The following is a 15447-nucleotide window of genomic DNA, read 5'->3' on the forward strand; positions in this document are numbered from 1 at the left end:
CCCCCCACCCGCCCCCGGTCTATGGGTCAGGGTGACGGGAATTTGTCTGAGTCAGTTAGTCCATGTACTCAACATCCACCGCATTATTTTTCTCTCCCTCCTCCCATCTATGGACCCTCCCCACTCCCTTTGGTTAGTCCATGCGCTCTATATCCGACTCACAATCTGCCCACCATTAACAACCCAGCCTCCTATATTAGCTCTCTGTCCTTTTTCTCTCCCCCAAACCACCCCCCCACCCCACCATTCGAACCATCACCTTTCCCATCCCCTGCTCCGTGCCCAGTGTTCAAGAAGCACCATGTGGCATTGCCTTGTACAACAGTTTGCATTTGTATTGAGGTCACGGCATGGGGAGTGCGATCGTGCACTCAGGCAGAGGATGCGCACGGGGGCATCACACCAGCGAACACAAACGTTGAGTGGGCCAGTGGGAGCAACGTGCGGGCCAGGCGGAGCAACGTGCAGGCCAGGAGGAGCAATGTGCAGGCCAGGCGGAGCAATAAGCGGGCCGGGGAAACAACTCACAGACAAGAATGTGCAGGAGTGGACAACACAGACTTGCATACAGACACGCACGTTCACACGCTCCTGCACGCACCCTCTCACATTCTAACTCACCCTCTCGCACTCTCTCCCAGACTCCCTCTCACTCACACTCTCTCCCTTTTCCACATTCTCTCTCTCCCTCTCCTGCACTCTCACCCTCTCATGTGCATGAGTTCACATGCCCACTCACAAACCCTTGCAGATACACGCTCATACACACATGCAGATAACCCACCACAAAGAAACTGATTCCATCTCCCACACTCTCCACAACCCCATTCCCACCCTTACCCTCACAGACACAAACAGCCCAGTAACCAGCAGGGAGATCCATCAGAGAGATCCAGCAGACAGATCCGGAAGAGGGATCCAGTGGACAGATCCCGCGGAGAGATCACGCCCTTCTAGTACGGACACCACCTCAAGAGGCCCTGTCCTGTTCTGGGGACCTCGGTGGTGTTAGAGCCGATGCCCAGAGGGAGCTCCCGGCGGAGGGGGAGAAGGGTCACGTGTAGAGGTCAAAGTCCACGCGCCGGGAGCTGTAGAAGGCGGCGGAGGGGTGGCCTGTCTGACGACAATACACCCCTGTCCCAAAGTACTCCTGTTCAGCCCAGTCCTGGGGAGAGAGGAAGGGGTCAGGGCACAGTATGCGGGGAGAGAGAGGAGAAGGGGAAGAGAGAGGGAGAGGGGGAGAGAGAGAGGGAGAGAGGGGGACAGAGGGGGGAGGAAGGTGAGATGGGAAAGTGAGGGAGGAGACAAGGAAAGAGAAAGGGAGAGAAAGGAATGGGTATAGTAGAGGGGGAGTGAGGAGTGGGGAGTGGAGAGAGGATGTAGAGGAGAGAGGGAATGGGGAAAGGAGAATGGAGAGGGGGAAGGGAGATGAGAGGGCGACGAGAGGGGGGAGACAAGAGGGAGGGGAGTGGAGGGAAGATGAGAGGGAGGGGAGACACGAGGGGAGGTAGACACGAGAGAAGGGAGGGGAGAGGGAGGAGAGGATTAAAGTTACCAAAACATTTAAAGATCTATATCAGTGGTTCCCAACCTTTTTCTTCCAATTCACATACCACTTTGTATTCTCTTTGTCATTGGTGCTCTGTGATCAGTAAGGGATTGCTTAAGGTGGTATGTGAGTGGGAAGGGAAGGTTGAGAACCACTGCTCTAGACCCAATTGTTACTGAAATATTTTGCTTGAGAGAAAATGTCATTGACCCATTTCCTTTGGAGTTATGAAACCGTGCACATAACAAGTCAATTAGGCACGATTAAAACAGTGGTATTCAAATTTATTTATTTTCACCCACCTACCACCTTAAGCAATCCTTTACTAATCACAAAGCACCTATGGCATAGGGAATACTTAAAGTGGTATGTGAGTTGGAAGAAAAAAGTTGGGAACCACTGATCTATATAAATCTAACCTTCTTCCTTTGATAGATGATGTGAAACAATCAATTTCTAAATGGTCTCCATTGGTTTTATCTTTACTAGGGTCGCATTAATACTAATAAAATGATAATCTTCCCTATATTTTTGTATTAATTTCAAGAAGTTCCAGCTTTTATTTCAAAATCCCTTTTTGACAATATTGACTCTAAAAGACCCTTCTATTTGGAATTTTAAAAAAAGAGTCCCAGACTGAGTAAATTCCATTTGCAGAAATTGAAGACAGTTGGTGGTCTGGCTTTACCTAGTCTTGTACTCTATTAGTGGGCAGTTATTTTCTGGATCGACTATTCTGATAAATTTGAATGCCCTTATTGGGTGGACTTGGAATGGAATTCTGTGAGGTTTTCAGTCACCTCTTAATTCGGAGCTGCTTTTCCTTTTACCTTTTCTAAGATTAGCAAACAAACCTTCAACCCAATAGTTCAACACACATTATGGATTTGGTTTCAATTTTGGACGTTCTTCACTTGAACATTTTTTTTTTACTTTATCCAGCACCGTTTCTCTTCATTATTTTTTTTCAGCCATCTGCAATTGATCAACCCTTCTCTTTTTGGAAAGTTACAGGAATCATCTCTTTTTCAGATTTGTTTATAGATGGTCATTTGTCTTTTGAACAATTTTCCTTTTTTTTTTTCGATACTTCCAAATTAGAAATTTTCTGAATACTTTACTGCCCAACTTTCCAACATTGCATCCATTGGGTTTAGTTGATACCCTTTTTTTTCCATTTGAACCCTTCTCATAAGGGTTTAATAAGTAACATTTATAAATAAGTTATTGAGATTACTATCAAATTCTAATGACAAAATTAAAAGTGCCTGGGAAGAGGAATTTCAGTTACATCTTCCAGAGGAATCATGGGAGATTTTTGGATGGGTGAATTCCTCTTCAATATGTGCTCATCATTCTTTGATTCAGTTTAAAATGGTACATAGGGCTCATGTCAAAAGACAAATTGGCCCATATTTTTTCTAACGTTAGCCCTATTTGTCATAGATGTGAATCAGAAGTGGCTTCTCTATGTTTTGGTCATGCCCTATGTCGGAGAGGTATTGGAATAGATATTTTTAAGACTTTGTCAGCTCTACTGTATATCAGTTTGACTGCTATTTTTTGGAATTCTATTCCCACTTCCACACATTGGGTTGTGGCTTTTTCCACATTGTTAGCTGGAAGAGGAATCTTATTTAAATGGGAAGATTCTAATCCACTGACTTTGACTCGGTGGCTCTCTCAAATTATGTCATGTTTAAATTTGAGGAAGTTAGGAGTTGTACATTTGATACTGTAGCGGGCTGCACCAATCTGCATCCGAACAGGGTCACGGAGGTGCAGGTTCATGTGGGGCTGAGAGTCCCAAGACACTGGGAGCATTGCTAGCCCTCCAGGCTGACTTCACTATGGTCACACGGGAGTTCCAGTAAAATTGGTTTAACCGATTCACCCCGACAACTGCGTCTTTGTTCACTACATTTGGTGACCCCCGATGTGATTTGAATGCGCAGCCTTCTCATCTGCACTGCAAATCTTCCAGAGGCTCATGGACTCGGTAGGCCGCGGCTTGGACTTTGGGTTAATCTCTTTGGATGATATTCTCATTGCCAGCCGCTCCCGTCAGTAGCACGTCAGGCACCTGCACCAGCTCTTCCAGCGCCTTAGTAATACAGACTGGTTGTCAATCCTGTCAAATGCCAGTTTGGGCTTACAACCATCGTTTCCTCGGGCACTGAATTGACCAGAAGGGGGCAGTGCCACTTCCTTCCAAGGTAGAAGCTATACCGTTCACTCGGCCTTCCACAGTTAAAGGGCTGCAGGAATTCATAGGCATGGTAAATTTCTACCATTGCTTTCTACCAGCAGCAGCCAGGATCATGCAGTTGCTCTTCAAACTACTTTCCGGCCAGCCAAAAGACCTGGAGTGGAACAAGGAGGAGGTGACTGCAACTTTTCACAAAGTGAAAGATGCGTTGGCCAATGCCACTGTGCTTGAGCACCTGCAAGTCAATGTGCCGACGGCCCTCACAGTTGAAGCATCAAACACGACCGTGGGAGGCATCCTGGAGCAGCTGGTCGATGGTAGTCGGAAGCCTCTTTGTCTTTTTTGTCAAGGTCCACGGAGCAGAAATACAGTACGCTCTTGGCCCTTTACCTTGCATCTGACATTTCTGGTACTTCCTGGAAGGGAGGGATTTCACTCTTTTCATGGACCACAAGCCTCGGACATTGGCCTTTGTTAAGAGAGCGGATCCATGGTCCGCGAGACAAGAGAGGCATCTCTCATCCCCAATACCATTAGACACATTGCAGGCAAGGACAATCTTGTGGCAGATGCACTCACCCGTATGTCCATTCAATCGATTAGCTCTTTGGCTCCTGGGATCAACTAAACCATTCTAGCGGCAGCTCAGCTGCAGGACACCAAGATACCACCCGATCGTGCTGCCAGTTCGGGGCGCAAACTATAGGACATGAGGTTTGGACCCTCTAGGGCCACACTTTCTGTAACAGCCAAGACCCATCGTACCAGTGGTTTGGAGGTGTCGTGTGTTCGACGCCATTCATGGCTTAGCGCACTCAGCCATACGTGCTACGATACAGCTGGTGGCCGACAAGTTTATGTGCTACGGTCTTGCGTAAACAGGTTGGCCACTGGTCCAGAACTTGCATACACTCCCAGACCTCCAAGATTCAGAGGCACATCAAAACCCCGCTCCAGTCATTTCCCCTGACGGACAGGATGTTCAACGACGTCGACATCGTTGGTCCCCTGCCAATCTCCACAGGTGCCACATACCTGTTCACCATGGTTGACAGGTTTACCAGATGGCCAGAGGCAGTACCACTCTAGGACACATCCATGACGTCCTGAGCCAGGGCCCTCAGCACTAATTGGATAGCCTGTTTCGGGCTGCCAACAGACATAACTTTGGATGGGCAGGGGCACAGTTCACCTCAACACTACGGTCACCTCAACACTACGGTCACCTCAACACTACGGTCACCTCAACACTACGGTCACCTCAACACTACGGTCACCTCAACACTACGGTCACCTCAACACTACGGTCACCTCAACACTACGGTCACCTCAACACTACGGTCACCTCAACACTACGGTCACCTCAACACTACGGTCACCTCAACACTACGGTCACCTCAACACTACGGTCTACCACCTGCAGTCCAATGGCCTCGTCGAGAGGTTCCACCGCCAACTGAAAACTGCCCTGATGGCTCAACTCAATGGTCCCAATTCGACTGATGAATTGCTATGGGTGCTCTGGGAATCTGCACGGGGCCGAAAGAAGATCTGGCCTTGTCCTCCACCAAACTCATGCACGGAGCCCCGCTTACGGTCCTGGGTGAATTCATATCATTAGCCCAAGGACAGGAAGAACTACCCACAGCTCTCCTGACGCGACTTCAGGAGAAAGTCTGCACCCTGGCGCCTGTCCCATCCTCACGCCTAGGTCTGACTGCCTCCTACATCCCAAGGGAGTTCAAGGACTGCCAGTACGTGTTTGTATGCAAGGGGACACATCGAACTCTGCATCAATGGCCGTATTAGGGTCCTTACAAAGTGCTTCGACAGAATGGAATGACGCGTGTACTGGACCTTGGAGGCAGGGAAGAAGCTTTCACCAATGACAACCTCAAGCCGGCACTCGTTGACCTGGAGCAGCAGGTGCTGGCAGCGTGCCCACGGCGGAAAGGTCGCCGCCTAAACGAAAGAACTTTATACAACCAATGGACTCATCACCTCCTGATGCCAGTTCTTGGGAGGCAGGCCTCATGTCGTGGGCTGCACTGATCTGCAAGCCAACCGAGTCACGGAGCTGCAGCCTCATGCGACACTTGGAGCGTTCCCAGCCCTCCAGGTTGACGTCATTAAGGTCCCGGGGGCAGCAAAGCATCATGGAAGTTGTGCTTATAACCTCACATGGGAATTCCCCCTTAAATCAACTCATACTGACTACTGTGTCTTTGTTCACTACAATACTTCTGTTAAATTTACGACCTTTTGTAAATGATTTCCACATGATTTAGTATAATTAATTTCCCTTCCAGACTATATTTAATTTTATTTCCTTTGTCAGTGAAGACCAGACGATTAATTTTTATCAATAAATTCTCAGGGTAGGATGCCCAGTCTTTTTATTTTCCTTAGATTAGTGAGGCTTCATGTAATAATTCTTTTTTAAGATTTCAGTTTGAGAATTTGACCCAGTTAAAAAGAGCCTTAAACAAAAAGGAATAAGTTTTCCCTCCTTCACCCGGCAATGCTGAAGATGGTAAGGGCAGGAGGGGAAAGAAAGTTTTTTTAAGGATCCAAGGGACTCCGTAAGAACCCTGCCACCACTTTGGAATTAAATGGAAAGGGGGAAATGGTGGGGAAGATGGGCTGTAAATATTGTAATTGTGAGGAATACAAGGGAGATATGTGTTTGCTTTTTTCATAATGTTAATGTTTGAAGATGAACATATATTAGAAGTAAGAACTTAAGGAAAGGGAGGGAGTTACAGGTGTAGATGGGTGCGTTAGGCATTTCTCAGAATGGTGGGGGGATTGGCACCCATGGCTTGGTTATTGGTGCCAGGGAGAAAAAATAAATTTGGAGGGGGAGAAATTTATAGAATTTATACAGGTGTGTTAGGCATTTGTCAGAATGGTGGGGGGATTGGCACCCATGGCTTGGTTATTGGTGCTGGAGAGAAAAGCTAAATTTGGAGGGGGGTGGAATTTATAGGGTTTTTCGTTTGCAATGGAGGTAACTTAATTGACTGTACTTTGAGTTGTACGAGGGTAGGAGATAAATATAGACTCTGTATGTTAGATGAATGTTAAAAAAGATTATAATGTTGTTTGACGAGGCGATGAAAATAAAAACATTCCAAGAGAAAAGATTTTAGTTAGCGGAGATGAGGACATCTCCATTAATTGTGGAGTAATCCAATACGTTCGATCATGAAGTTATATAGTGATATTTTCCCCCGATTGGATGACCTACTCCGGTCCTCATCATGTATCCTTCACCTATGACATTAAAAGAGTGAAAACGAAGAGGGGGAGAGGGGTTAAAGGAGACGAGAGGGTGTAGGGGAGAGCAGGAGGAGGGGGATAGGGGAGGGGAGATAGGAGACGAGGGATGGGATGAGGGAAGGAGGAGAGAGGGGAGAGAAAGAGGGCAGGGAAGGAGGCGGAGGGGAGAGAGGTGGCGGGGGAGGGGTATACATAGAGCGGGGGGAAGGGAGAATAGAGACAAGAGACAATAGAGGAGAGGAGAAGCAGGGTTTCTAACCGCCCCCTCCCCATTCCCACTCTCGGGGCATACCACGGCGAACGGGGAAGTGCCACACCAAGACCCTTCACCTTCATCTGCATGCTCGAGAAAGGGCCGTAGATCTCAGCATCGTCCTTGTTCTCCCATTTGTACTCCCACATCACCTCGGGAAGCTCAACCGGGCAGGGTCCTGAAGAGCAGAGAGAAGGGAAATGTTAGTTCCTAGTTCCCCAAAACCACTCAGTGTACACATCACCCCCACCCCACCCTGAGAGAGAGAGAGAGAGAGAGAGAGAGAGAGAGAAAAAAAGAGAAACACCCGGTCAATGTACAAATTCCCCTGAGAGGGACAGAGAGACACTGGTCAATGTACAGATATCCCCCTGAGAGAGATGGACGGAGAGAAACTGGTCAATGTAGATATCCCCCTGAAGGAGAAGGATGGAGAGACAATGGTCAGGGTACATAGATCCCCTATGTGAGAGAGAGAGAGAGCGAGAGAGTGAGCGAGAGAGTGAGCGAGAGAGTGAGCGAGAGAGTGAGCGAGAGAGTGAGCGAGAGAGTGAGCGAGAGAGAGAGCGAGAGAGAGAGCGAGAGAGAGCGAGAGAGAGCGAGAGAGAGCGAGAGAGAGCGAGAGAGAGCGAGAGAGAGAGCGAGAGAGAGAGCGAGAGAGAGAGCGAGAGAGAGAGCGAGAGAGAGAGCGAGAGAGAGAGCGAGAGAGAGAGCGAGAGAGGAAGCGAGAGAGGAAGCGAGAGAGGAAGCGAGAGAGGAAGCGAGAGAGAGCGAGCGAGAGAGAGCGAGAGAGAGCGAGAGAGAGCGAGAGAGAGAGATGGTGAAACACCGACGAGTTTACAGATATCCCCGAGAGGAACAGAGAGATATAGGTCAGTATACGAATATCCCCCCCCTGAGAGAGGGTCAGAGAGACACCAGTCAGTGTACAGATATCCCCGAGAGAGGGATAGAGGAACTGAGAAGAGGCGCAGAAACAAGGGGAGAGGGGGAGGGTTGAGACCAGGATGATTCTTGGAATGAAAGGGTAATCATATGAGGAGCAGAGTAGATATAGAAAAGGTTGTTCCCCACGGTGGGAGAGTCAGGGACAAGAGGGCACCACTTCAGGACTGAAGGCCGTCTGCTTAGAGCAGAGATATTGAGGTATTTCTTCATCCAGAGAGTGGTGAATCTGTTGCCACCAGTGGATTTGGGTGTATTTAAGGCAGAGATCGACGTTCTTGATTAGCCAGGGCACCAAAGGGTGGGCAGTGGGGGAATAGATCAGCTCATGATTAAATGGTGGAGGAGACTTAATGAGAGAAGGAGGGGGGGGGGGGCCAAAGAGGAGACACACTCACCTTCGTCGGCCCCTGATCCGATCTCCTGCTGCCCCTCCTCGTCTTGTTCAGCAAACATGTCGATGGAAGGCGCCGTTCCATCGAGACGTCCTCCCCGACCCTCGCCTTTCCTCAGCCGGTATCCCAGCCCCTCGTATGTCTGCTGGTAGATCTCGAAGTCGCCCCGGCCCACCATCTGGTCGGCCAGTTCCGTCAGGGTGTCCAGCGACGCCCGGTCTCCGAGACCCTCCTCCTCCTCCTTGCTCCTCCTCCTCCGCTTGGCCTGGGGGCCGCGCCCCAGCCCTCCCAGCCTGCGGAGAGCACCAGCAACTGTCTCGCCGGGTCGCATCAGCTCCACCATCCCCCGTAGAAGGGTCCTCACATCAGCTGGACCTTCCACCATCTGGGGGATCTTCTTCCGCTGAGTTGGCCTCTCCTTGATGCGGACCTGGAGAGGAAGGGGGGGGGGGGGGGGAGGTGGAGTGTGGAGATGAGCAAATAAGCATAGCATCAGAATCCACTCTCTCAATGGGCCCCAGAAAATGGAGCACTGCAGCACAGTCCAAGCCCTTCAGCCCTCCATGTTGTACCAACCTATATATTCCTACCAAATTAAACTAAATCCTCCCTACCCCATAACCCTCTATTTTCCTTCCATCCGTGTGTCTGTCTCTTAAATGCCCCCAATATTCCAGCCTCCACCACCATCCCTGACAAGGCGTCCCAGGCCCCCACAACTCTCTTGTGTGAAAAACTTCCCCTGACGTCTTCCCTAAACTTCCTTCCCTTCACTTTGTACACACATCCTCTGGTATTTGTTGATCCCACCCTGGGAAACAGGTGCTGACTGTCCACCCTATCGATGCCTCTCAGAATCTTGTCAACCTCTATCAAGTCTCCTCTCATCCTTCTACGCTCCAAAGAGAAAAGTCCCAGCTCTGCGAACCTTGCCTCATAAAGACTTGTTTTCCAATCCAGGCAACATCCTGGTGAATCTCCTCTCCGTAGCTTCCACATCCTTCCTGTAATGAGGTGACCAGAACTGAACACAGTTCTCCGTGTGTGGAATAAGGTAAATGTTCAAATGGGAATGAAGAATTATGAGATATCCAAAATGCCATCGACTCAAAATAGGCATTCCATTTACAATGAATAATATTTGGTCTACTGATCAACTGAAAAATACAATTGGGATTGAGGAGAACCGTGCCACTCCATTATCAAATCGTAGTTCCTGGTGGCTGGGGAGGGCACAAAGAATTCTGGGAGGCGCGCGACTTCAGAGGTCAGGTGATGGTGAAAGCGCGCCAACTGGAATTATTTAAACTCATGTGAAGGTTCCATGAAACAGTTCTGTTGGTTCAATTCACAGACAACTTCGGTTATGCTTTATTCAAGGCACCACTCACTACATGGTGTCCCCGACAGTCCAAACGACATTATGGACCTCACTATGGATGTGCTCAAACTTCCAGTGTTTAGGTCTTTGCAGCCACAGGTCTGGTTTGAGCAGGCCAAGGCCCAGATGCATCTACGCCAGATTACTGCTGACACAACAAAGTACTACTATGTCATTGCATCGCTGACGTATTGATGATTTCTTATGCCAGCCTCCAGCCAACGACAGGTACAAAGCCATCAAAGTCCTGCTCATACATATTTTCGGCCTTTCCCAACGCAACAGGCATGACTTCTCCATGTGGACGGCCTGGGCGACCGCACTCCTTCCAAACGAACGAACGAGATGCTGGCGCTCATGGATGGACACAAGCCTTGTCTGCTTTTTGAACAATTGTTTCTCGAGCAAGTGCCAGAAGACGTTCACTAGCTGCTGCAGACAAAGATTTTAATGACCCCCGTCGCTTAGCAGTCCGTGCTGATGAATTGTGGCCTGCGAAACAACATTGTAGACTTTTGGTTGGGTGTATAGCAGTGCCTCAACAAAGGGCACAAACCCTGCCCACTCAGGGTAGCGGTGCAGCACCAGACTCAACTGGATGCAGCACAGACAAAACAGAGGTGGTATTAAAATCACAGATGGGGAGATGCAGCTGGGAAACACCGAGGCTGGCTGTTAGTAGTGGCCATGACAGCCAGCTACAAGAACCTCTTCCTCTGGGATCAACACATCTCGTCGGTTCTTGGTCGACACTGGAGCAGAGTTTAGTGTTTCCCTCCTCCAGCCCAGACCCTCATTCAGGAAAGAAGGGCCCTCCTCTCATGGCCGCCCACAACAGCAGCATCCAGACGTATGGGTCACAGACAATGCCACTCAATTTTGGCTTGTCGCGGTTCAGCTGGTCCTTCACCATTGCTGATGTATCACAGCCACTCCCGGGAGCTGATTTTTTTTTGTGAGTACACTCCCTTTTAGTAGATCTTAAAAGTCACGGGCTAGTTAATTCAAGGACTTTCAAGTCCCTCGCCTTCCATCCCATGGCGTTGCCCACACTTTGCCTTGACTCGGTCACGCTCGCAGACGGTGAATTTCCCAGCATTATTACTCCGCAGTTCTTGACGACTCAACTGAAACATGGCGTAAGCACCACATTCCCACTCATGGACGTCCCCTGCAGGAACAAGTGCCCAGGATACCTCCGGATAAATTGTGGTTGGCTAAAGACGAATTCCAACACAAGGAGGAAATGGGGATTGTTTGCCGCTCTGACTGCCCTTGGGCATCACCGCTGCGTATGGTATCTAAGGGGTTTGAAGAGTGGACACCTTGTGGGGACTATCAGCATCTGAACGACATCACTGCAACAGATCACTATCTGGTTCCCCACATCCAGGATTTCTCCGTGATCCTTCACGGCACTAAGATTTTCTCCTAAATCAACCTGGTGCACGGGTATGATCAGATCCCAGTTCACCCGGACGACATTCCTAAGGCTGCCTTAATTACCCCATTTGGGGTATTTGAATTCCTCTGTATGCCTTTCGGTTTTAAAAGCATGGCCCAGACATTTCAACACCTAACGGACAGTTACCCGGGGCCTAGATTTCATATTCGTTTATTTGGGTGACGTCCTTATTAACCGCCACTCGCGGCAGCAGCACCAGGCCCATCTCCGTCAACTACCTCAGCGGGTGGATGACCAGGGATAGCGATCAATCTGGCCAAATGCCCGTTTAGCCTCCCATCAATCGATTTCCTCGGCTTCTGCATCAGTCAACACGGAGCAGTTCCACCATTTTCCAAGGTTGAGGCCATCTGCAAATTTCCAAGATCCTCTACCATTAAGGGCCTGCAGGAGTTTCTTGGCATCATTAGCTTTTACCATCGCTGCAGCCACTTTTCCAACTCTTGTCCGAGCATCCCAAGGAACTGAAATGGAATGACGAGTTCACGGCCACATTCGTAACTGCCAAGGGAGCGCTGGTGAGAGCTACTACGCTCGTGCACCTGAGGGTTGACATGCATCAACGACATCTGGAAACCCCTGGCTTTCTTTAGTCATCATTTGAGATCACCGGAGCAAAAGTACAGGGAGCTTGTTGCCCTCTATTTGGCCAAACGCCATTTTCCCTATTTCCTAGAGGGGAGAGAGTTCAGAGTCTACACGGATCACAAGCCTTCACCAAGATGTCAGATCCGTGATCAGCACAACAATGACATCTCTCCTACATTTCAGAGTTGACGACTCTGATAAAACGCATCACTGGGAAGAACAATCTCGTTGTCGACACGCGATCCCACACCACCATCACTTCCCTCCATTTACCTGCACTCGGTATAGACTGCACGGTTTTGGCAGCAGCTCAACAGGAAGACAAAGATATGGCCACGTATCACACTGTCATCTCAGGACTGAAATTGGAGGACATTCACTTTGGTCCGATAAATGCCTCTACTTTGTGACGTATCCACCGGCCAACCAAGGCCCATCATACCTGCTGCATGGCAACGTCAGGTGTTTGATGCCATACACAGTTTGGCTCACCCTTCGTTTATGACAAGGCTGAGCAAGCAAGTCAGCACTTGTGCAAGGACAGCCACCCAGTGCCAGACTGCAAAGGTTCAGCGCCACACTACAGGTCTTAGCACCCATGCAGTGCAGGTTTGATCACATCCACGTGGATATTGTCGACCTGTTGCCCCCGTCCAAGGGAACTACTCACCTCTTCTCAGGTTCACGAGATGGCCAGAGGTTGTCCCGCTCTCCAACACCTCCGCCTCAGCTTGTGCGAGAGCCCTCATCACCAATTGGATAACACATTTCAGACTACCCATGCACATCTCCTCTGACAGTTTACATCCGGGATATGGTCCACAGTTGCAAGCTCCATCAGTCGACGGTTTATCATCCCTAGTCCAATGGCTTAGTGTCATATGAAAACGGCTCTCATGTCACTTCTCGGATTGGATAGATGAGCTGCCTTGGGTACGGTTAGGTATCTGTACCACACCGAAGGAGGATCTAGCTATGTCCTCTGCAGAATTGGTTTACGGAGACCCCTAACAGTCCCAGGGATTTCATTCCGACAGCACGTGGACAGCAGGAATCTCCCACTTCGGTACTCACACTTAAGGGAGAAGGTGTGTACACATGAACTCAAGAACTGCCTTTATGTGTTCCTGCACAGAGACACGCACAGGACACTTGAAATGGCCAAATGACAGTCTTTTCAAGGTGAAATGGAATGACAGCTCCACATTTGTTATAGACATTGGTGGCAAGCAAGAAACAGTTTCAGTAGATCATCTTAAGCTGGCACACGTGGACCTAGATCAACTGGTACATGTGGCATGTCCCTGGCACAGGGGCACCCGCCGGCCCGTTCTCGCCATATAGGTGAGACTGCAGTGTCACCTCCAAACTCTGGTTCGGGGGGGGGGGGGGGGGGGGGGGTGGTGGACGTTTAATGTGGCAAACCATCCCCCTCCATTATCAAAATCCACAGTTGCGGACCCACTCAGGATTAGGAGTTCCCGGTGATTGGGGGTGGGGGGCACAAAGAATTCTGGGAGGCGCGTAACTTCAGAGGTGAAATGATGGTGATGCCGTGCCAACTGGAAGTATTTAAACTCCTGCGAGGATTCCATTAAACAGTTCTGTTGGGAGGAGTCACGTGATGGAGTAGTGGCCGGACGGTGAACTCCAGCCCTCTCCAGAAAAGTCGGGAAAAACAAGAGAAAATACAAAGGCACAGAAATACAAGTTAAAGAAAAGTGAGTATAAAGGTGGAAAGAAGATGGAGACAAAAGGAGAAAAATCAAAATCAACGGAAAGAAGAGAAGAAGAGAAGACAACGGAGGAAAAAGGTGAAGGCCTTACCTGTCCGAAGAGGCCCGCGGTGGAGAGAAGACCCCACTACCTCAGGTCGGTAGAAAGAGAACTACAACAATGGCTCACAGAGCCGAGTAAAAGTGCGCAACCGCGCATGAAAAAAAACACACCGACAGGAGGGGGGACCAGCTGGGGAGTTGATCTCCACAGCCGGCAACGACAGCTGCAGAACACCTGCAGCAAGAAGAGACCACAGAAGACAATGGAAACAAGAAAGAAGAGGAGGAAAGGGCAGCAAAGAAACAACAGATGGTCAACCTAGAGGAAGAAGAAGAGGAAGAGGAAGAGTACAGGGAAATAGAAGAAGAAAAGAAAGGCAAGGTAAAGGAGGTACTTGCTCTTGTTAGAGGATACATGGAGTCATTTAAAGAATGGCAAACACAGGAATTCAATGATTTAAGAAGAAGAATAAACAACACAGAAAAGAAAATAAATAAAATGGATATGACCTTAACAGAAATGGGGAAAAAAATGGACAAGATGGAAGAACGGGCAATAGCAGCAGAAATGGAGGTAGAAGACTTAAAAAAGAAATTGGAGGAATCTAATAAAAAAACTAAAGAGACACAAGAATTACTAGCCCAAAAAATAGATATAATGGAAAATTATAACAGAAGAAATAACATAAAGATAGTGGGCCTTAAGGAAGATGTAGAAGGCAAGAATATGAGGGAGTTTATAAAAGAATGGATCCCTAAGGCCCTAGGATGTCCAGAACTACAGCAAGAAATGGAAATAGAAAGGGCACATAGAGCATTGGCCCCTAAACCACAACCACAACAAAAACCAAGATCTATTGTAGTAAAATTCCTAAGATATACTACAAGAGAAAAGGTACTGGAGAAGACAATGGAAAAAGTAAGAGAGGGCAACAAACCACTGGAGTATAAAGGGCAAAAAATCTTCATTTATCCAGATATAAGCTTTGAACTCCTAAAGAAGAGAAAAGAGTTCAATGCAGCAAAAGCGATTTTATGGAAGAAAGGATATAAATTTACACTGAAGCATCCTGCGGTATTGAAAATATTTATTCCAGGACAACAAAACAGACTATTCTCGGATCCAGAAGAAGCACGAAAATTTGCAGAACAATTACAAAAATAGACTGAGGGATGAAGACGGGTAATGAGAGCAAAAATTATCACGATTGATATGTATGTGGGTAAAGACAAAAATAGACTGAGGGATGAAGACGGGTAAGGAGGGTAAAAATGACCACGATTGATATGTATGCGGGTAAAGAGGTATAAGAGTGAATAGAGAAAATGGGCATATGTGAAAGTATCTGTAATTAGAGGAAAACATAGAGAGTATAGACAAGAATTAATAAGGGAAGGTAATGGAATAGAGAGAATAAGGAGGGAACTAAAAGAGTGACCTTTGTGACATAAAAAACGAAATCTTTTCTGGGGGGGGCTGGGTGGGGGAAAAGAGCGGTCACTGCAAAATCAGTTGACGCTTGCGAGTGGATTTGCAAATCCAAATGGAGAGGGGAGATGTGTTTGTCCGACAAGGGATAAAGGGCAACTCAGGAGGGGAAG

General features: G+C 48.4%; 1 protein-coding gene across 3 annotated transcripts in view; it reads right to left on the reverse strand.

Annotated features, from left to right (window-relative positions):
* The window catches only part of cd2bp2 (CD2 (cytoplasmic tail) binding protein 2), a 70995-nt gene that overhangs the window by 10998 nt on the left and 44550 nt on the right, over positions 1-15447 (reverse strand). For 2 of the 3 annotated variants that reach the window (XM_069912881.1, XM_069912879.1), the window contains exons 5-7: positions 8637-9063; positions 7371-7471; positions 310-1165 (exon numbers count right to left, since the gene is read on the reverse strand). In XM_069912881.1, coding sequence (XP_069768982.1) covers positions 1055-1165; positions 7371-7471; positions 8637-9063 — 639 coding nt within the window. In that variant the 3' untranslated portion in view covers positions 310-1054. Of the gene's footprint in view, positions 1-309; positions 1166-7370; positions 7472-8636; positions 9064-15447 lie in introns of those variants that run through there. The other variant, XM_069912880.1, reaches the window with a different exon arrangement.

This window comes from Narcine bancroftii, unplaced genomic scaffold (genome assembly GCF_036971445.1).
Source record: "Narcine bancroftii isolate sNarBan1 unplaced genomic scaffold, sNarBan1.hap1 Scaffold_254, whole genome shotgun sequence".
Classification (NCBI taxonomy): Eukaryota; Metazoa; Chordata; class Chondrichthyes; order Torpediniformes; family Narcinidae; genus Narcine; species Narcine bancroftii.